This window comes from Gracilinanus agilis, chromosome 2 (genome assembly GCF_016433145.1).
Source record: "Gracilinanus agilis isolate LMUSP501 chromosome 2, AgileGrace, whole genome shotgun sequence".
NCBI lineage: Eukaryota > Metazoa > Chordata > Mammalia > Didelphimorphia > Didelphidae > Gracilinanus > Gracilinanus agilis.
This window is the reverse complement of record NC_058131.1, coordinates 56,077,353-56,096,549: the sequence shown is the minus strand read 5'-3', so window position 1 is coordinate 56,096,549 and position 19,197 is coordinate 56,077,353. Positions and strand designations below refer to the sequence as shown.

Here is a 19,197-nt window from a genome sequence, read left to right as displayed (position 1 = left end):
TTATGCTTCAAACAGTTATCCTAATCCTGACTGCTTAGCAATGATTGTCATTAGCCATTCTAAAATATGGGGGCAGGGCAAAGCTAAGATATTAATACTCTGGAAAAACTATACCACAACCATTGTCCTTCCCTTACTGCTGTACTGTTAACATCTCCTGAACAATGTATCATACCAACACGGTTTTCTCTTCCATTGGGCAGAGGTTCTTAGAGGCCCTGAGAAAAGTTGTACTCAGATCTGTCACTCTGGTTGAGTGCACCAACAATAGCAAGCACTGCGCTAAGAGTGTACCATTCACAGAACTCAAGGCTCCAATTGTATATATAATCTCAATATGTCCTGACTCCCTGGCCAAGGATGCACTTATGCCAGTAAGCACCCTCCCATCTCCCACCCTCACCTCCACTTCAATCACCTGACTAAACCCTGGCAAAGGCCCATGCACAAGGCCAGGTATATGCCTTCCCCAAAAAGGACCATAGCTGCAATATGGCCCTGAATGCTGGTTCAGAGCTCTACCTCTGAAAATATCTGACATGGACCATAGAGTCAGGCCTTAGACCTGAAACAAGTTCTAACCTCCATCCTAAGGCAATGGGTTCCCTGTTAGGGTGCCCTGATTGCCAGCACAATTCCCAGGCTGTACCTTCATTGCATCCTGATCACAAAACACTGGTTGACTGTCATAGCTTTTCTATTACTGAGTTTGAAATGTCAGACTGGGGCAAAAGCTCCACCATCACTAGACTTCAAACTCTTGGCCAGAAGTATACATTTATCCTTCACTAATCTTGGGACACTAGTCCAAACCATTTCTGAACCCTTCACATGTCCTGACCACATGGCAGATACTCCTAAAGAAACTGTCGATAAGACCAAGGACACTTCTAGACTGTCAGAAAACCAAATCTGTACCCAGTCTCAATTTCTGGGATAAAGATCCTCTAAACAATAACCAAAAACCCCAAACTCAAACAAGAAACAAAACTGAACAAAAAGCCATACTTAAGATGCTTCCCTATCACTAGCCAGAAGTTGTACTAGGGACCACTGCCAATACACTTTGACTTGGAAGAGATTACAGTGGGCTTCAAAGATCAGATACTTCTGACTGTGAGGCTGATGAGAAAACTAAGTTCTTCTTTCTAGACCTAACATCCATGAGGTCTTAAACACCCAGCTTGGTTCCAAAACACTAGGCCACAGCTGCTTTAGGCTTGAGCCAACAAGGCTAAGTGGCATAGCACTCTGAATTTTAGGCCTCACTACGATTCTTCCTGGATTACCTGGACTTACCAGGAAGGATAGAATTCTCCATAAAGATCTAACCATTAGGAAGCTGTCTGTCTCCTCAGCCAAACTTTCTACTTCAATTAGGCATGGGCCAGCAGAATGTACCTTTAGGGAATTCTGACTGCTGGACTGGGGTTTTACTAGATCCCACAACCAAAGGCAGCACCTCAAATGGGCCTAAAAATCTTGGACATGTCATTTATAGGACTAAGGTAGTAGATATCACTATCCCCAGACTTCTGGGAACCATATCTCTGACTGACTCCGCCAAGTGGACTATCCTTTCATTTAGCCCTGACCACTACTCACATTCTCAACCACACCTTCATCATACCTGCATAACTGATAAACAAAGCCACTAGTTCCAGATCTCTAAGATTATCTTCCATGAGTCCTACATCATCAGGCAACAGTGTTATAGCCCAGACCAATAGTCTATGACCACTTTTACCCAACTCCTATCCTAAGGCTACTTCCACTCAACCATACTTACCCATGTGGGTCTCCATCACACCTAAATAACCTTTGTGCTATATCCCTGCTAAATTGGGGCAAACTACCCAATCAGAAGGCATTATTTAGGCTCCCTATTTCTATATCACAATCGTAATCATCAGGCCAAGGCTTTGCCATACCCCAATGCCCAGGATAAGACTCCATTTAGTCATTCAATTTGTCTTTAAGTACCTACTAGGTACCAAACATTGGAGATACAAGGACAATAAAAAGATACCAAGTTGGAGGTGGAGGAAAAGGGAAATGATCTATACAAAGATAAGTTAACACATATGCCCCCCCCCATTACCTCCCATAAGAAAGATCTTGAGAACATTAGAGGTACCACAGGACTGGAGAATGACAAATATCCCTATTTTCAGAAAAGTAGAAGGGTGGTGAGCTTGACTTTGGTTTATGATAAAATTAAAGAACACAAGCTTAAAGGGATGGTCCTGAGCATCTGGAAAGGGAAGTGGTGAACACTAAAACCCAAAATGCTTCATCAAGAACAAGTCATGCTATCCTAATGTCATTTCCTTTTCTGATGAGGTAAGTAGATTAGGAAACCATGTGAATATTACATATAGATATACTACTACTAGATTTTAGCTAGGTAGCAATATTTGCTGTAAAGATATCTGATCTATCCATTATCTTTACTTGTGTTACTCAAATTAGGAAGAGTACAACAATTTGAATTAGAAGACATCTTAGAAAATTCCTATTTTATCCTTAATATAGTAGGGGGCTACCTATCCCAACAAAATGCCATAACAGAAATTTCTGTTACATTTGTAATATTACATTTTACCACTAGAGGACACCAGAGACCTGTCTATCTTTATATATACATATATTTTTTTTTTAAGGTAAATTCATAGAATTCTATGGTATATCCATTCCTATGGGGCCCCAAAGAGGGGCCTTTAGAGATGATCTAGCTCAATCTGGGCAATTTCCAATATTAGAAACTGAATCCTAGATTTCCTCAATGACATAAAACCACTTTGAGCCACTAATAAGCAGAATCTGAGTCTCGTCTCAAGGCTGCTGGAAAATTGAAAATTTTTCACATGAACTGAATAAATAAGGTAATTTATTCATAATTTTTCTGTTTGGATAACTAAATACCAGAAAGCACTTGATATTTCTATTTTGGGATACTTTTAAACATGAAATCACAAATCTTTTTTAAGTATATTAACAATTTTTCTAAACTGTCCTGCTTGCATATGCATTTCTTCTAGACTTCCTTCTGTTCATTTCTGTGTACTTAAAAATGATTCAAGGACTCTTTTCTTTAAGTTAAATTAATTTTTTTCTAATTACAATTTCCCTCCTACTTCCACCTTCCAGTGAAAAAAGAAAAAACAAAATACTGGTGACAAATATGCAGTTAAGCAAAACAAATTTCTATGTTAGTTATGTCCCCAAGATATATGTCACATTCATTTTTTGGTTTGTTTTTTTTTAAATAAAAAATTGTTAATACATATTGTTTTTGTACCAGATCTGTCTTAGTATTCTCCCCCCCCCTCAGAACTATTCCATTTAATAATTTTTTAAGAAGAAAAGAGGTTTAAAAAACTATCAAAATTGATCAGTAAAAAGAAATCAGAAAATATATGCAACATAGCACATCCATGGATCTCCTACCACTGCAAAGTAGTGAGGGTGGAAATACTTTCTCATTTATTTTCATTAGGACCATGTGTATTCGTTTTAATTCTGCAACATTTCATTCTCATTATCTTTAATTTTTTTTCCCTTTACATTATTGTAGTCACTGTGTATATTATTTTCTTGGTTCTACTTACCTCACTGCATAATAGATTATATAAAATTTCCCATGCTTTCTATATTTATTACTTTTTATAGCACAGTAATATGTGGGATGAAATTGTGTATTATTCCCCAATATACATTGATTTAGTATTAGTAATCATAGATTGGCAATTTCCTATAGAAAAATAGTGAAGTTAGGTGCCCTCCACTAGGAGATATCAATCTTTCCTTTCAAAGAGTAGAAGAATCCCCCTCCCTAAGCAGCTTTACGTATATATTAGTATAGGCCTTTCATATACTTTTTCAAAAGTGGCTAAGAGACACACCGTCCCTTTTCTTTTAGGAAGAAGTTTGAGTGTTCTAATTTCTCTAAGAGAAATATCAAAACTTAACAAGCTATAACCTTGACTACATATTCTAAGAAATGTTACAGCTTGAATGTTGCTACTCAAGGAATATTATAACAAAATTTGACTCAACTGAGAAATTGCAAACCTAAGGAATATTCCCAAATGCTGGAAAACATTGGAGGATAGAGGATAGGGCAAGATAAAGAAATATAACATTTCATGTTACACTCAGAAGTGTTGGGAAAGATTAAGGAGGAGAGAGGAAGAAAAATAGGACAAGATAGAGAAATCTACAAACGCGCTGAGAGGACAAAGGATGGGAAAGATTAAGGAGGAAGAAGGATAGGACAAGATAAAGAAATATAACATACAAACACTCAGATGATGGAAGAGGAGATAGCATTGTGTTGTAACCCTATAAACTCTGAGTAAATCTGGGCATCTGTGCCTGCTACTTCTGAGGCCTCTCAGACTGTGGAGCCACTCTCTCTTTCTCACCCTTGCTCCCCCCACCCAGGATAATGCCTCTCCCCAGGCAGTGTTCATAGTGTTCCCTCACTCTATGCCACCCCCCACATCTCTGAATAAAGCCACTCCACCAGCATCAAGTCTCCTGTCTGCTCATTAGAGTGATTCATGGGGAAATAAGCCTTCCCCTCCCCCCCATCCACTCCACAGAGTAATATCCCATTATATTTATATATAATTTGTTTAGTCACCAATGAGCATCCATTTTATTTCCAATTCTTTGTTACCACAAAAAGTGCTGATAAAAACACAAATATGGAAACTTTCTTCTTCTCAATGACTGACTTAAGATGTAAATCTTGTAGTGGAATCTTTGAATCAAGGATATGGACATTTTGGTCATTTTACATGCATATTGCTTTCCAAAATTATTATATTGATTCATAGTTCCACCAACAAGTGTTAGTGTACGTATCTTCCCACAGTCTTTCTAACAGTGATTACTATTTTTTGTCATCTTTGCCTACTTTCTAGGAGCAAGGTAAAACCTCAGGGTTGTTTTTTTTATTAGAATTTGTCATCTTATTCATTGGAGCATTCTTTCATGTTGTTAAAAGTTTGCAATTCTTCAAAACAAAACTGCTTGTTCATATCCTTTGACTTTATATTTTGGATACTAAAGCTTTTAATTCAATACAACCCCCACTCCCATCCATTTTACAGTTTCCCATCTTATTCTAGATATATTTTGTTTGTAGAGAAGCCTTTCAGTTTCATGTAATCAAAGTTGTCTATTTTATTTTTTGTAATTGTCTCTTTCTCTGTTTTGATTAAGAATAGATCTCCTTGTCATAGCTGTGAAAGAGGTAGGTAATGCTCTTTTTAAAAAATGGTTATGATTTTTAATATTACTGCCATGTATCCATTTTGAATTTACTGGCATAAGATGTTGGTATAGATATAATTTCTGCCAGACTGCTTTCCAGTTTTCCCAGTAGTTTTTATGAAATAGTCAGTTCTTTCCTAAAAAAATTGTTTTCTTTGCCAAATATTGAGTTATTGAGTTTTACTGTTTTTGATCCTTCCATGTGTATTCTATTGATCTCTATTTTTAAAATGATAAAAAGTGGTTTTGATGACTTTTGGATGTCTGGAAATGCCTTTTCTTCTTTTTTCCTACCTTTTGTCATCATTTCTTTTGATATTCTAGATTTTATGTTTCTCCAAAGAATTTTATTATTATTTTATTGGGTTATGTAAAGTAGCCCTTTGAGAGTTTGATTGGCATGTTAAAACTGTAAATTAACTTTGATAGCATTTTCATTTTTATTATATTTACAGGGCCCAGCCATAAACAATGAATGTCCCTCTAGCTAACTAAGTTGCTCTTTATTTATTTAAGTAGTATTTTGTAATTGAATGCATGTAGGTATTCTGTGTGTGCTCTGATACAGCAATCTGCAAATGTTTTATATTGAATGTTATTTCCCTTTATATTACCGCCTCCTGGGTTGATATTATTAAGTAGAAATGATGATTTTTTTTTAGTGTGATTTCTTAAAAGTCTAAAATTTGCTGAAGCTACTGTCTCAATTAGTATTGCAGATTCCCTAGAATTTTCTAAGTAACCACTGCATTATCAGCAAACAGAGAGTTTGTATCTTCTTTCTCTACAAAGTATTCAGCTTTAAATTGCACTAAGATTTCTAGGACCTGAATTTATGCCTTTATTTTCTTCCTCTAGTCTTATGGCTATTGCTAGTATTTCTAAAATAAAAACAAACTAATACTGGATAGATAAAGCACCCTTGCTTTATTTTTATATTTACTGGAAAAGTTTCTGGAAAAAAAATAGTCTATATTTACTTTTGGTTTTAGATATATGCCTTTCATAATATCAAAACAGTTCCTCCATGTGAATATTTTTTTTAGGGTTTTTAGCACAATTGTATTTTGTTCAAGATTTTTTTCTGCATCTATTAAGACAATCATGTGGCTTTGGATATTTCTGAAAACAATCTACTGGGGAAGGACCCCTTAATGATAAGAACTGCAAGTAAAACTGTGAAGCACTTCATCAGAAATTAGGTTTGGACTGATGCCATATGCCACAATAAGTTCTTTAAAAAAAAGTTTAAACCTTATCTTCCATCTTAGAATCAATACTGCATATTGGTTCCAAGGCAGAAGAGTGGTAAGGGCTAGACAATGTAGGTTAAGTGACTTGCTTAGAGTCACACAGCTAGGAAGTGTCTGAGGCTGGATTTGAACCCAGGATCCCTTGTCTCTGGGCCTGGCTCTCAATCCACTGAGCCCCCTGGCTGCCCCCACAATAATTTCTTAAAATGAATACTTGATCCAAATTTAAGAGGTATATCATAAAATAATCAGAGGAAAATGGAACAAGTACCTTTAACAACTTGAATTATAGAGGAAAACTTAATCCAAAAAAGGATGAAGGAATCACAAAAGATAAAATAATTTTAATTATAGGATGAATGATAAAAGATAATTAGAAATTAGAAAAGTGCTAGAATAATAACAGTTCACTTTTATATTGCACTTTAATATGAAGCACTTTCCTCATAGCAAACCTCTGAAGAAGTCAGTGACTCACTCAGGATGCACTTATTGCTAATTATGTGCTAAGCATTGACACAAAGAGAAAAGCTGAGAGAGTCTCTGATCTCAAAAAATTCACTAAACTAATCCACCAGACTAAAAAGATTTGGCCTTAACAAAATCAATGCTCATAAAATAAGAGAAACCATTGGGTATAGAAATCTATCAAGTATCTCATATAAAAAGCCTGATTCCAAAACATAAGAAACTGATAAAAATACGTACTCTCAAACAGATCTACTATACTCCAAGATAGATAACTTATTAAGGCTGCTCGATATTTTCCCAAAGAAATCTTCAAACTATCAACAAGTATAAAAAAATGCTCCAAATCATTAATGAGAAATGTGAATCAAAAGTAACTGGTTTTACCTTGCAACAAAAAAAGCAAAGTAGATAAAAGATGGAAATTTTTAGTCAATGTTGGAATGGTTTTAGGAAGGCAGAAATACTAATATATAATGGCCCATCTTTGTCCTGGACAAGAGATGAGGAAATATACTGGCTTTTTCTCAGTGGGAGAAGAGGGGGTGGTAGGTGCTGTTTGTTTTGAATTCAGGGAAGTGCTATTTGGAATTGTCTTGCAGACCTCCTATGGTCACTTGGGGCTTTGAGACTACATTTTCCATGATTCCAATGGGTTTCTGGTCTTTGGGCGTGGGGACGTCACAGGTCCCCAAGCATAGGGCAGTTTAGATTCGGAGGAGGGCCTAGAAAAAGTCTCTTGGTTTTCCTGGCTGGCGGGCTGGGGTACAAGGGAAAGAGGATGGGCACCAGCGGTAAATTTAAAAGATAGTCAAGTGCGGTCATATATATATATATATTACCAACATAGCCATGGTTATTAAAATATTAATTTCTCTTATACTATATGTCTTTATCATTTTTAATCATAACAGTGCAGGGGAAAGAGATGAGGCATATCAATGGGTTTGAAATGTTGCATGTGCTCTCAGGTGGTATTTCCATGATGATTGTTTTTGTTTAATTTTTTAAGCACTGCTTTGTTACAGTGGAGAGTTTATTGTGAAGGAATACATTAATAAATGATTGCATTATTAAAATACATCAAAATACTTTTAAAAAAATCCCTTATAAATGCAAACTTTTAATCCATGAAAATCCCTTTTATATAGTCTCAATATTCAAAGTCTCAGGTCAAAACAGCTGAGTCTGTTTTATCTGGGATGTCATTTTTCACACTTACCTGAGAAGTGGCACATTTTCTCAAGATTTCTTTCGTTGCTCCTGGTGGTGGGACAATTTTGTTAAATAGTCCTGTTTTCAGTCGTGGTGTAGGAACTAGCAAAGTTTTTCTGCCCTTTTATAGGAAAAAGCAGGAGATTACAAATGGAAATGAGCTCCTTATTTCTTCAAACTACATTAGATAGAGAACCTAGCCATTTTCTATACATTATTCTGTACATGACCAGGATACCCACTCCTTTAAGTAACCAATAAACAAAATAAACTACAGTAATTTCTTTGGGTTTATTTAGTTGAAATGTTTACAGGATGATCCATCATACAATATGCCATATCATATCACTTGCATAGATTTAATGTCTTATATGATAAGTATTAATTTCTTAAAAGAAAATATAGTGGGGGCAGCTGGGTAGCTCAGTGGAGTGAGAGTCAGGCCTAGAGACAGGAGGTCCTAGGTTCAAACCCGGCCTCAGCCACTTCCTAGCTGTGTGACCCTGGGCAAGTCACTTGACCCCCATTGCCCACCCTTACCAATCTTCCACCTATGAGACAATACACAGAAGTACAAGGGTAAAAAAAAAAAAAAAAAAAAGAAAGAAAGAAAAAAGAAAATATAGTATTTACTAAACTGTTCAATTATATGCAATTACCCATAAAGATTTTAGATTACCAATAAGAGATTTTGTCTAAAATTGTTTTAATAATCCAGACCCTGATCAGCTTAATTATAGTCACAATATTTCTGTGCTTCCTACACTCATTTATGTTTACGATTAGTCTTTGGTACTGTTGCTATGGTTTTATTTTAATTAGAAAGCTTTGTACAATAAGAATAATGGCTGACCATCCTAACCAACTGCTAATATCTGGGCTAATGATGAATACTTATCAGTATTTGTGAGTCACTACTTGTTGTACTTATTAATAGCTCACCATCTCCAAATCTAGCACTCTGGCCAGTTTACCATTCTGCCTCGGTTATCTGAATGCCCAGGAAGAGTCCCCTGTCCAAAAGTTCTCTGTTGGCCTCTCACTGATATCTGAAATTGTACCATTAGAAATTTTATTTGTTGGGATTAAAATTCACTTCTTATTAAATGCAAATATCTTTGAAAAATCTATTCATTTGACTCAGAATGCAGAAAGAGACATGTAATCTTTGAAAATGGTTAATGAGGGGATTTATTTTGCTTCACTATGTATACTTGTTATAAGGGTTTTCTTTTTCTTTTCTTTTTTTTTCAATGGAGTGGGGGTGGGAGGGAGTGGAAGGGAAGGAAAATAATATTTTTATTAATTGAAAAAATAAAGGAAATAAAGGTTGAGTCATAAAAATAAATGGCTGTCATTGATAACTAGGGTAGAGTGATTTTTCTAGGGTGTTGTCATAGAAAGTCTTCTTCCAACCTGTATTTTGTTGTAACTTTTTGGACTGCCTTCTGCAAAGCTGCAGCATTCATCCCTAAATGTTTTGTCACAGGAAAAAGAATTTCTCCTACGCCATTAATTAAGCCATTATCAATTATTTACAGCTTGGTGTAAATCAATTCTTCAGTTCTTTTCTAACCTGAAAGATAATTCAGAGCTGGAATACTGCTCAGGATAAGGACTAGGGAAGGTACTCATGAGGGGAGCAAAGGGCCAAGAAAAGAGAGGTGGAAGTATGCAAAGAAACTCACCAATTTCAATTCACCAATTGGAAAAAAAGAAAAAGAAAAAGAAAACCCTTATAACAAGTATACATAGTGAAGCAAAATAAATCCCCTCATTAACCATTTTCAAAGATTACATGTCTCTTTCTGCATTCTGAGTCAAATGAATTCTACCTAAATCCTTTCTCTCTATTATAGTCAGAAGCACAAGTATGAAAAAACTTTGAAGGCTGCAAGTCCAATTCCTCCATTTCATAGGAGAAGAAATTGAAACACAAAGAAGTGAAGAGACTTGCCCAGGTTACATGACCAGTACATGCCTAGGACAGGATTCACACTTGAGTCTTTTGGACTTACAGAGCAGACCATGAAGCTGGGCATGCAGAGTTTGGAGAAAATTTCACAGAACATGAGAGCTGCCTTAAAGTACCTGAAGAGAGACTGAAGAGGTCTTTCAACAGACCTGCTCTGTTTGGCTTCCAGAGAAGCAGTGAGTGGAAGATTTGAAGAGGAACATTTCCCCTAAGTTAAAGGAAAACTTCCTAACCACAAGAACTGCCCAAAAGCATCGTGTCAGGCTGACTGAGAAAGTGTCTGATTCTCCATCAATAGGGACCTTGACCTGCTGGGGCTGTCATAGAAAGTAATCCTTAGATTAAATGACTTTTCAGAATCCTTCCAGCTGCAAGAACTTGTAATTCCAGTAGTCTGTAAACTTATAAGGTATGCTGCATGAGAAGGAGCACCATCTTCATATTTAAGAAGTCATAAGTTTACTAACTGCTTAGAAAATATACTGACCAAAATAACTTAGCAAAGTCCTCAGTTTAGGGAAAGCATAATTACCTGTAGGACCATTAGTCGAACTCCTTCCAGTGGTTTATCAGGATCCACTTTAACTTCTTGCATTCTGGAGTAGGCTTCTAGCTCTCTGATATTTTGGCAAGCCTCATAAGACCCCTACACAGGTAAAAGAAACATACTATAATCTTACTTACATCGAGTGCAAGGAAGCGAGCATTTTTCTGGGGAGCATCAGGATTTACTTTAACGGTCCCGGACAATTTAAATTCCTGTAAATGCAGAAGCCTTTCAGCAGCATGAGAAGAACCCTGGTTTTAAAGATAACAGCACATTATTCAAGGGTCTTGGAGACTCAAAGCTAAATAAGGAAAAATGTCTAACAACCCTCTATTGTGACATGTAGAAATTGGGACAAGTTCTATTTCCCCAAACCTGTAACTACAAATTGTAGGTCCATACTGGGCTCAATCTTGAGTTTTCCATAGGTAGCTAGTAGACTCCTTGTCTGTAGTAGCCCCTTTTCTACCATTCTCGTGTAGTATTGGCTTAAAATTGGTTTAAAAATTTGGGGCTTAAAATTTGGACTGTTTAACTAAAAATTCTTTCTGTATGAAGAATAATATGTTCACTAAGTATAGTTACTTAGCATGGTACTATCTCATAGGGTGGTTTCTGAGACACAAACGAAATAATAGGTCTAAAGTATTTTGCACATATGTAAATCACTGTATAAATGCCAATTATTATTATTATTATTATTATTAAAATTGGATTTAGATTCAGAAGATTTGGTTTCTGGAGACACTTTGGTACAGTTGCTAGAAGGCAAGTTTTGGTGTCAGGAGGATTTGGTTTCAAAAGCTGGAAGGATTTATTAAGGGCCTCTAATGTGCCAGGCACTGTGTGCCCTTTACAAATATTAACTCATTTCATGCTCACAAAAACCCTAAGGGGTAGGCGCTATTATTTCTCCCATTCAACACTTGAGAACACTGAGGCTGATGGAGCTGCAGTGACTTGCCCAAGATTACAGAACTAAGAAGTGTCTGAGGCTGGATGAGGTCTACCTGACCTCAGGTCAAGCACTCTAGCCACTGAGGACTGCCTCTAAGACTCTAAGTTACTCCACTGAGTTCCTAATCTTTATCAGCGGAAGGGATATTCATAGTTGGGAGATCATCAAGATGCTGAAATCATAGATCCACACAAAAACCAACAATAAAAACAATAAATACTCATTTGTATATAACTATTCGAAAATGAGATGTTCTTCAGAGTGAAGCAGTAGAGAAGGAACAGGTGTTAGAGACAAAGGACCCTAGTTCAAAATCTCATATAGAGTTTACTTAGCACCTGTGTGAGCCCAGGCTTTGCAAGTTCCTCAGCCTCTCTGCATCTCTGTGTTCACCTCTCTAAAATGACAGATGGATGAAATGATTGTTAATATCCTTTCTGTTTCTAAACTATGTGGCTTTAAGTAAATCTGTAGTCACAGAAGCTCACTCCTTTAAGTATCAAGGGTTTTGAAATCTATTTTTGGTAGAATCTTTCTAATAGCAAGAACAAACTTCATTGTTTTTATTTCTTTTAAATGTTTTCATTGATATTTTCTTCTTCTTATATCATCAGTTTTCCCAAGGATTTCTCCTCTTTCTCTCTAAAAGAGACAGCCTATAACAACCTTTTTTAGAGAGGAAAAAATCAACAGAACTGATCATCCAAATAACCTCAAAATGCATAAAATATTTGGGGATCAACATACCAAAGCATACAAAAGACTTCTTTAGATTCAATTACAAAGTGCCCCTTAAAGAAAAAAGAACAATTTAAATTGCTAGAGGAATACTCAGTGTTCATAGCTAGGCCATGTCAATATAATAAAAATGATAATACTACCAGAATTAATCTATTCTTTTAAAGTTATACTAATCAAATTACCAAAGGGATTCTTTATAGAACTTTCTAAATGTAGTAACAATTTATTTGGAAGAACAAAAGATCAAAATATCAAGGAAAATTATAAAAAGAAGTAGGGATAAAAGGGAAATAGTACTTTCAGATCTCAATCTGTATTATAAAACCATATTTTATTGGTTCTAGATTATAAATTGTTACTATTAAATTGGCATGGTCTAGAGCAGGGGTCGGCAACGTATGGCTCTCAAGCCATATCTGGCTCTTTTGAGGGCCAGATATGGCTCTTTCTGCAGGAGCTATAAAGTCAATTTTTTTTTCAGGCGCTGTTACAGGAGCGTGCACTGTGAGCACTGTACGGTTCTCATGAAATTACATTTTAAAAAATGTGCTGTTTATGACTCTCACGGCCAAAAAGGTTGCCAACCCCTGCTCTAGAGCCATGAGCAGTGACTACTCCTCTGGCAATTGAAATTGTTCTTTTTTTCTAATATTTTATGCATTTATATCTCAGTTATTTAGAAGGAAATTTTCCTTTCTATTATTACTTTATGTGTTTTGTCATTATCAAGAAATGCAGTTGATTTTTAAGGATTTAGTTTGTATCCTGCACCTTTGTGAAGCTATTGTCTCATTTAATATCTCTGTAGTTGCCTTGGATTTTCCAAGTAAATCATCCTATCATCAGCAAATAGGGACAGTTTTATTTCCTTTTTGCCTATCTTTATGCCTTTAATTTCTCTTATCTTATCACTATTGGTAAAATTTCCAAACCCAAATAAAATAACAGTAGGGACAGGAGGCATTCTTGCTTCACACTATTTAATGGAAAAGGTTCTTGTATATCCCTATTGCAAAAGATGCTTGCTTTTGGTTTTAGATAGATACTTTTTATGATATTTTGATGGAAAGTCTCTCCATGCCTATAAAAACTTTATAGAGTTTTTAGCATAAAGAGTGTAGTATTTTTCAAAGGCTTTTTCCTTCATCTGGGCATGATTATGTAATTTTGGATGCTCTGGTTTTCTCTCCCTATCCTCATTATCTATCCCATCTACTGATTCATGACCTCTGTAATTACCTGGTCTTTCTCTTTTCTCTGTATTCTTCATGCAATCAAACTTTCAGAGGTACCTATTCTAGACCCTCTCCCATCTAGGAAGTTCCTTCCACAATCCCATAGACTTTGCTCTGTGGTCTTCCCTTTTCCACTGTGTTTCCCTCTCAGAGAAATGCCAGTTACTGAAGGTGTCAGAGGTCACTGAACCCTTTGGGGGCTGCTTTCTCAATCACAACCCTGATTTTGCAGCTTACCACTGTATCTCTGTCTTCCCTTGGTTACCTTTTTTCCCCCATTTGCTTCAAAATCTTCATGGGTCCACACATTCCCATTCTCTTAGGCACCAGTTTCCTTTAAGAGTCCCAACCTCCATCTTCTCAGAGAAAGATTAGCAGATGATTCAAAACAAAATCTCCCAGGTCACACACAGAGCAAGGTCCTGAATCTCCCTTGACAGACCCTAGGTAAATTCATCACTCTCAACACTAAAGCAAGATCTCTTACCTTTTCCCTACTTTTTAATCCTTCCCCTCTTCTCTTCACTCATTTTTCTATATGTTGTTCTCTTTATGAGACCACTTGAGTTGCTTTCTCCTCATTGACAGCCCTTGATTTAATCCTAGCACATCATACATTCCTTTCTCTCTCCCCCATTTTTTTTAACTCTTACCTTCAGTATTAGAATCAATACTATGTATTGGTTCTAAGGCAGAGAAGCAGTAAGGGCTAGGCAATAGGGGATAAGTGACATGCTCAGGGTTATACAACTAGGAAGTATCTGAGGCCAGATTTGAACCTACGACCTCCTGTCTCTAGGTCTGGCTCTCACTCTCTCACTGAGCCACATAACTGTCCTCCACCACCACTTTCCATACCTTCTATATATAATATAGTCTCACAAAACAAAAACAAATGACAAAAATTATGTTGCTATAATGTAGTCTCACAAAACAAAAACAAACAACAAAAAAACCCTCCAATGATTCACTTGTAGGCAGAGAGTTCCAGGTTTTATACATAATGCTCCATGCTCATCTCTTCATTGTTACCTCCATCAGGCTTCTGCCTTCACTCTTGCCTCCTGTTCTAATTAAAAAATGTTTCTTCTTGGTCTCTTGTCACTCCTGTTGCTGTTTCTGTTCTTGGCTGCTCCATTTATTCAATCTTCCTGTATTTCCATTGTGTTGGGTGTTTCAAAAGCATATTCTCTCTTCAGTTTTGGTTTCTTTCTAAAAAATATTTCAAATACCTCTTTCTTATTGAATATTCTTCTTTCTTCACTCATGGGTAAGCTTTGCAGGGTAAGTCACCCCAAATTGCATCGTGAGCTCTGCTGCTCTTTGAAACACATTATTCCATTCCCTCCTACATTTTATGGTGGGTGAAGAATAGTCTTGTTATTTGAATTCTCTTTCCTTTGTATTTTAAGGCTTTTCTCCTGATAGCTTGAAGAACTTGTTTCTGAATTGAACTGTTAAATTTAACTATTATGTGTCTTGGAGTTTGTATCCTTGGCTTTTTTTCCTGCACTCTTCCATTCGGTTATTTCATTTTCTATGTAGAGAAGTTCTGGGCAGTTGTCTTCTTTCATTTTCTGCATTACGGTTTAAGGGTTTTTTATTCCACTATGTTCTTCTGGGAGACCCATAGTTGTCTCTATATAGCCTGCCTTTGAGATCAGTATGTTTTGTTTATGGAGTAACCATATTTTCTTTTAATGTTATTGATTTTTGCTTCTCTTCTTCTAAATTGTCCTTCCCTTCAACATTCCTAGGTATTTCTCTCTTTTATCTATTTGGTGAAACTTGAGATCAGATTTGTTTTTCTATTCTGTTCATTATTTTTGCTACGCAGACCAAACATTCTGCCCTCCTAATTCCACTTCTCTTTTGAACTACTAAGTGACAGCATCCTGTGGTTCCAGGTTCTCCTCACATTCCAAAGGGTTCTGTCTCATGGGGTGCTGGATCATTGTCTTTTACTTTGCAGACTTTGCTCACAGATGTCTACTAGCTCTGGTGCCTTCTATTGTTAATGTTTTCCCTATTGATTTATATGCTTATGTTCAAAGTCTTTGAGTTTTTGCCTTCTAGAGATCTTTGATGATTTCAGTCACTCCCCTCCTAATTAATTTTCTGATTCCCTCCTCTCTCATGATGGTTTCTTTGGGGGGACTAGATCTCAAAGTGTCTCAACCTCTTCCCATGCTGGGCAATTCACAGTTCACCAGTCTAGATCTTTGCCCTAAGTGACTTTTAGATGGTCCAGCTGATGCTGCACTCTTTCTCAGGCTTAATCAAGTGCTCCATGAGGCACACTCTCCACCTCACCTCCCCATTCACACAGGGTCCTGTCATGGTGATCTTTCCCACTCGCTCTATTTCTCAGTTCTCTGGCTCAATACTAGCAGTACAGTTCCCCAAGGTGTGGCCCTTGGCAGATTTTTGCTCTCAAAGGGTTGGAGTCATGTCAGTCAAATAGTCTCAGATCTTTGAATCATTTAAGTATGGATCTGCCATGAGCAAATATGGATAACTCTATTGTCATCCCAGAGTGTATATATAGTACATATGACAGCTATTTCCTTTTCAGAGGATTCTTTTTTTCCTGGGTTTGTAGCTGTGTTACAGATGATTATAGTAGAAATCTAGTTTCAGATAAGTAGGGCATTATTATAAGGCAATTTTATTATCCTAACCCTAAAATATAAAACCCTTTTGATAATTTAATGGGACACCTTGTGTTTTAGATGTTTCTTAAAGAGGATCTTAGTAGACTGGTGAAGATCTAATAGAGAAGAGGCAGAAAAAAGAGCTTTTAAAAAGGAAAATAGCATAGTCAGACACAGTGGCATAGGCCTGTAATCTTAGCTACAAGGGAGGCTGAAGTTGTCAGGTCTCTTGGGAGTTCTAAACTGCAGTAGGCTATGCTGATCAAATGTCAGTACCAAGTCTGGCATGTATGGAATGAGCCTCTGGCAGTGGGGGCACCAGGCTGCCTGTGTAGGGGTGAACCAACCCAGGCTAGAAATGGAGAAAGTAAAAAATCATGTGCAATAAAGCAGTGGGATTGAGCTCATGAGTAGCTCATGTGCGTCTAGTGTGGGTGAGATAGGGAAACCCAATCTTTAATTTGAAGAAAAAAAATGATCTTTATAACTTGGCAATCTTTTTCTCTAATTTATTTTAAAGACTTAAATCAGCTTTCAAAATGGGTTCAGTCTTTAGAGCACTATCCATTTGGGGCAGTCAACTCTCTTTTCATGGTGATTATAGTAGTAGTAAAGCAAATCAGAAATCTTTTGCAATTGGCCCAGAAAGTTACTTAGTCCATCGAGTGGGTGGTTTTATCCAAGACTGCTTGTTTTAGCATAAGTTGTGCAAAACAAACTCTTTAGATCTGAGCGTCTAGCAAAAACAACAAAACAAAAACCTCACTCTAATAGGCAAAAACCACATTCTCCCTCCTCTTGGCTCATGATACAAAAAAGCCTCAGCCTGGTCACAGAGAATGATTACTCTTCCTCTGAAAACAAGCAAACTGAAGGGTATGAGTAAGGACTCTTCCTTTTTTCCTTAAAGCAAACTTTTCCTACTCTTCTGTTTAGCATTAATAAATTACCAAACTGGATCAGGTTAAAAACCTTATTTTCTCACAGCACTACAACAATAAACAATAAACATTTATGTTCTAAATACTATATTCTCCCCCATGAGGCCAGTGTGGCAAAGTGAAAAGAGGTCTGGGCTTAGAGTCAGGAGAGCTGGATTCAAATCCTGCCCCAGCCATTCACCAGCTCTGTGTAATTATGAGCTAATCATTTAGCCTCTGAGGGCTTTAGTGAATTCGTCTGTAAAATCAGAAAGATTACACAGTTCCTTCCCCATAGTACTTTGTTAAGACCCAACATGCTATTAAAATGTGTTATTGTTGTTGCTTTGGTTTTCTCTGATACTTTTATTTAAAAAATATTTTGCAGTTGGAAACTGAGGCCCAGAATAGTAAATTCAGCAATAATGTCAATTCAACAAATATTTATTAGGCTTATACCATGTTCATGTCATTATGGTCAGGAACACTGGAGAATAATAAGTGATTTTCTCTGTCATTGAGGGGCTTACAATCTAGTAATTAAGGTCAGGCAAATCACTCTTGGCTTTTCAAAGGAGTTACTGGCTGGGTTTTATCCTAACAGGACATTTTCCCATGAATTTCCTGAGTAAGGCCAACTTTGTGAAAACGGCATTGTTAACAATAACATGCTTCTAGCCAGGATAAACATTTTATTTGGTATCAAACAGTAAGCAGTAGCTTTAGTAGCACCTTATATTCAGGACCCACCCAATTGTGCTCCTAGATGTAAAATGATTAGTCACTGCAAATGGATGTTAAGAAACATGATGAGAGATGTCAGCAAACATAAATGCTCTAAAGCCATATGGTTTTAATTTTACATTGCTACCAACTATTCACTGAATTCTAATCCACCATGAAGAGATACAGTAACAGTATTACTAATGTTATTCATTAAAAACAAGTTGTTTTTGTTTTCAATATTCTAGGAAGGCTTAACTACCTTGAAATTAGGAATCCTATGATGGACAGGCCTTGGAAAATCAGCTATATTTTGGGCTTCCATATAATCCCAAATCTTTTCACGAATTTCCTGTTTGGAGATACCTAAAATATTAAAGAAAGAGGTTTGAATTAACAGTCAAATGAATAATTAGGAGGTTCATGTTATCTAGTGGTCAGACTACCATATAAACTATATTCAATTAGTAAACTTGTATTAGGTGCCTAATATGTGTCCAGCACTGTTCTAAGTGCTGGAGATTTAAAAAAAAAAAAGGCAAAAAACACACCCTGCTTTCAAGGAGTTTACAATCTAATGGAAAGACAACATGTAAACAAATACTATAAAAATGCTAAGATAGGAAATAATTAACAGAAAAAAAGATAATGGAACTAAGAGAATTTGGGGAATGGTTTTTAAAGAAGGTGTGATTTTATCTGAGACTTAAAGGAAGCCAAGGATGTCAGTGGTTGGAGTAGAGAGCATTTCAGAGATGGTGTAATGTGATGTTAGTATGCTGGTCAGTTCCTCTTCTGAAGCTCCTCTAAATAAAATATTGTCCTACCAAATCTGATACAAAGCCAAGACAAAGTTTCATTTCTTAAGATACCAGTTTATCTCACAATGATATGGGCAGTGCATCTCCATATCCTATCGCCCTGAGAAATAGATTGTTCAAAGGTGAACAAATGACAATTTAGAACTTAATGGGTCATCCTACCTAAAGTGGCTTCAATTTGAAATTGTTAAAGACATGTCCCTTCACCTCAGAAGTTACTCACAATATCTCCAAATATATCCTGGCAATAAGAATGATTTTCCCTGTTCTCTTTGACAGAATATATGCCTTCTCTGTTCCCTTTCGAGCATTATTTTGAAATTTACTTTCTCTAGGAAGTCTTTTCAAGTGAACTCTACCTTACAATGATCACTACATTAATTGTAGTTATCACTTCAGTACTC

At 36.5% G+C, this 19,197-nt stretch overlaps 1 protein-coding gene across 2 annotated transcripts in view; it reads right to left on the bottom strand.

The window, feature by feature from the left end:
* The window catches only part of MTHFSD (methenyltetrahydrofolate synthetase domain containing), a 50,884-nt gene extending 32,554 nt beyond the window's left edge, over window positions 1-18,330 (bottom strand). Inside the window, exons 1-3 of one of the 2 annotated variants that reach the window (XM_044660542.1) lie at window positions 18,235-18,330; window positions 10,879-10,992; window positions 8,227-8,340 (exon numbers count right to left, since the gene is read on the bottom strand). In XM_044660542.1, coding sequence (XP_044516477.1) covers window positions 8,227-8,340; window positions 10,879-10,992; window positions 18,235-18,297 — 291 coding nt within the window. In that variant the 5' untranslated portion in view covers window positions 18,298-18,330. Of the gene's footprint in view, window positions 1-8,226; window positions 8,341-10,726; window positions 10,841-10,878; window positions 10,993-18,234 lie in introns of both variants that reach the window. The other variant, XM_044660541.1, reaches the window with a different exon arrangement.
* Between the last annotated feature and the right edge of the window lie 867 nt (window positions 18,331-19,197).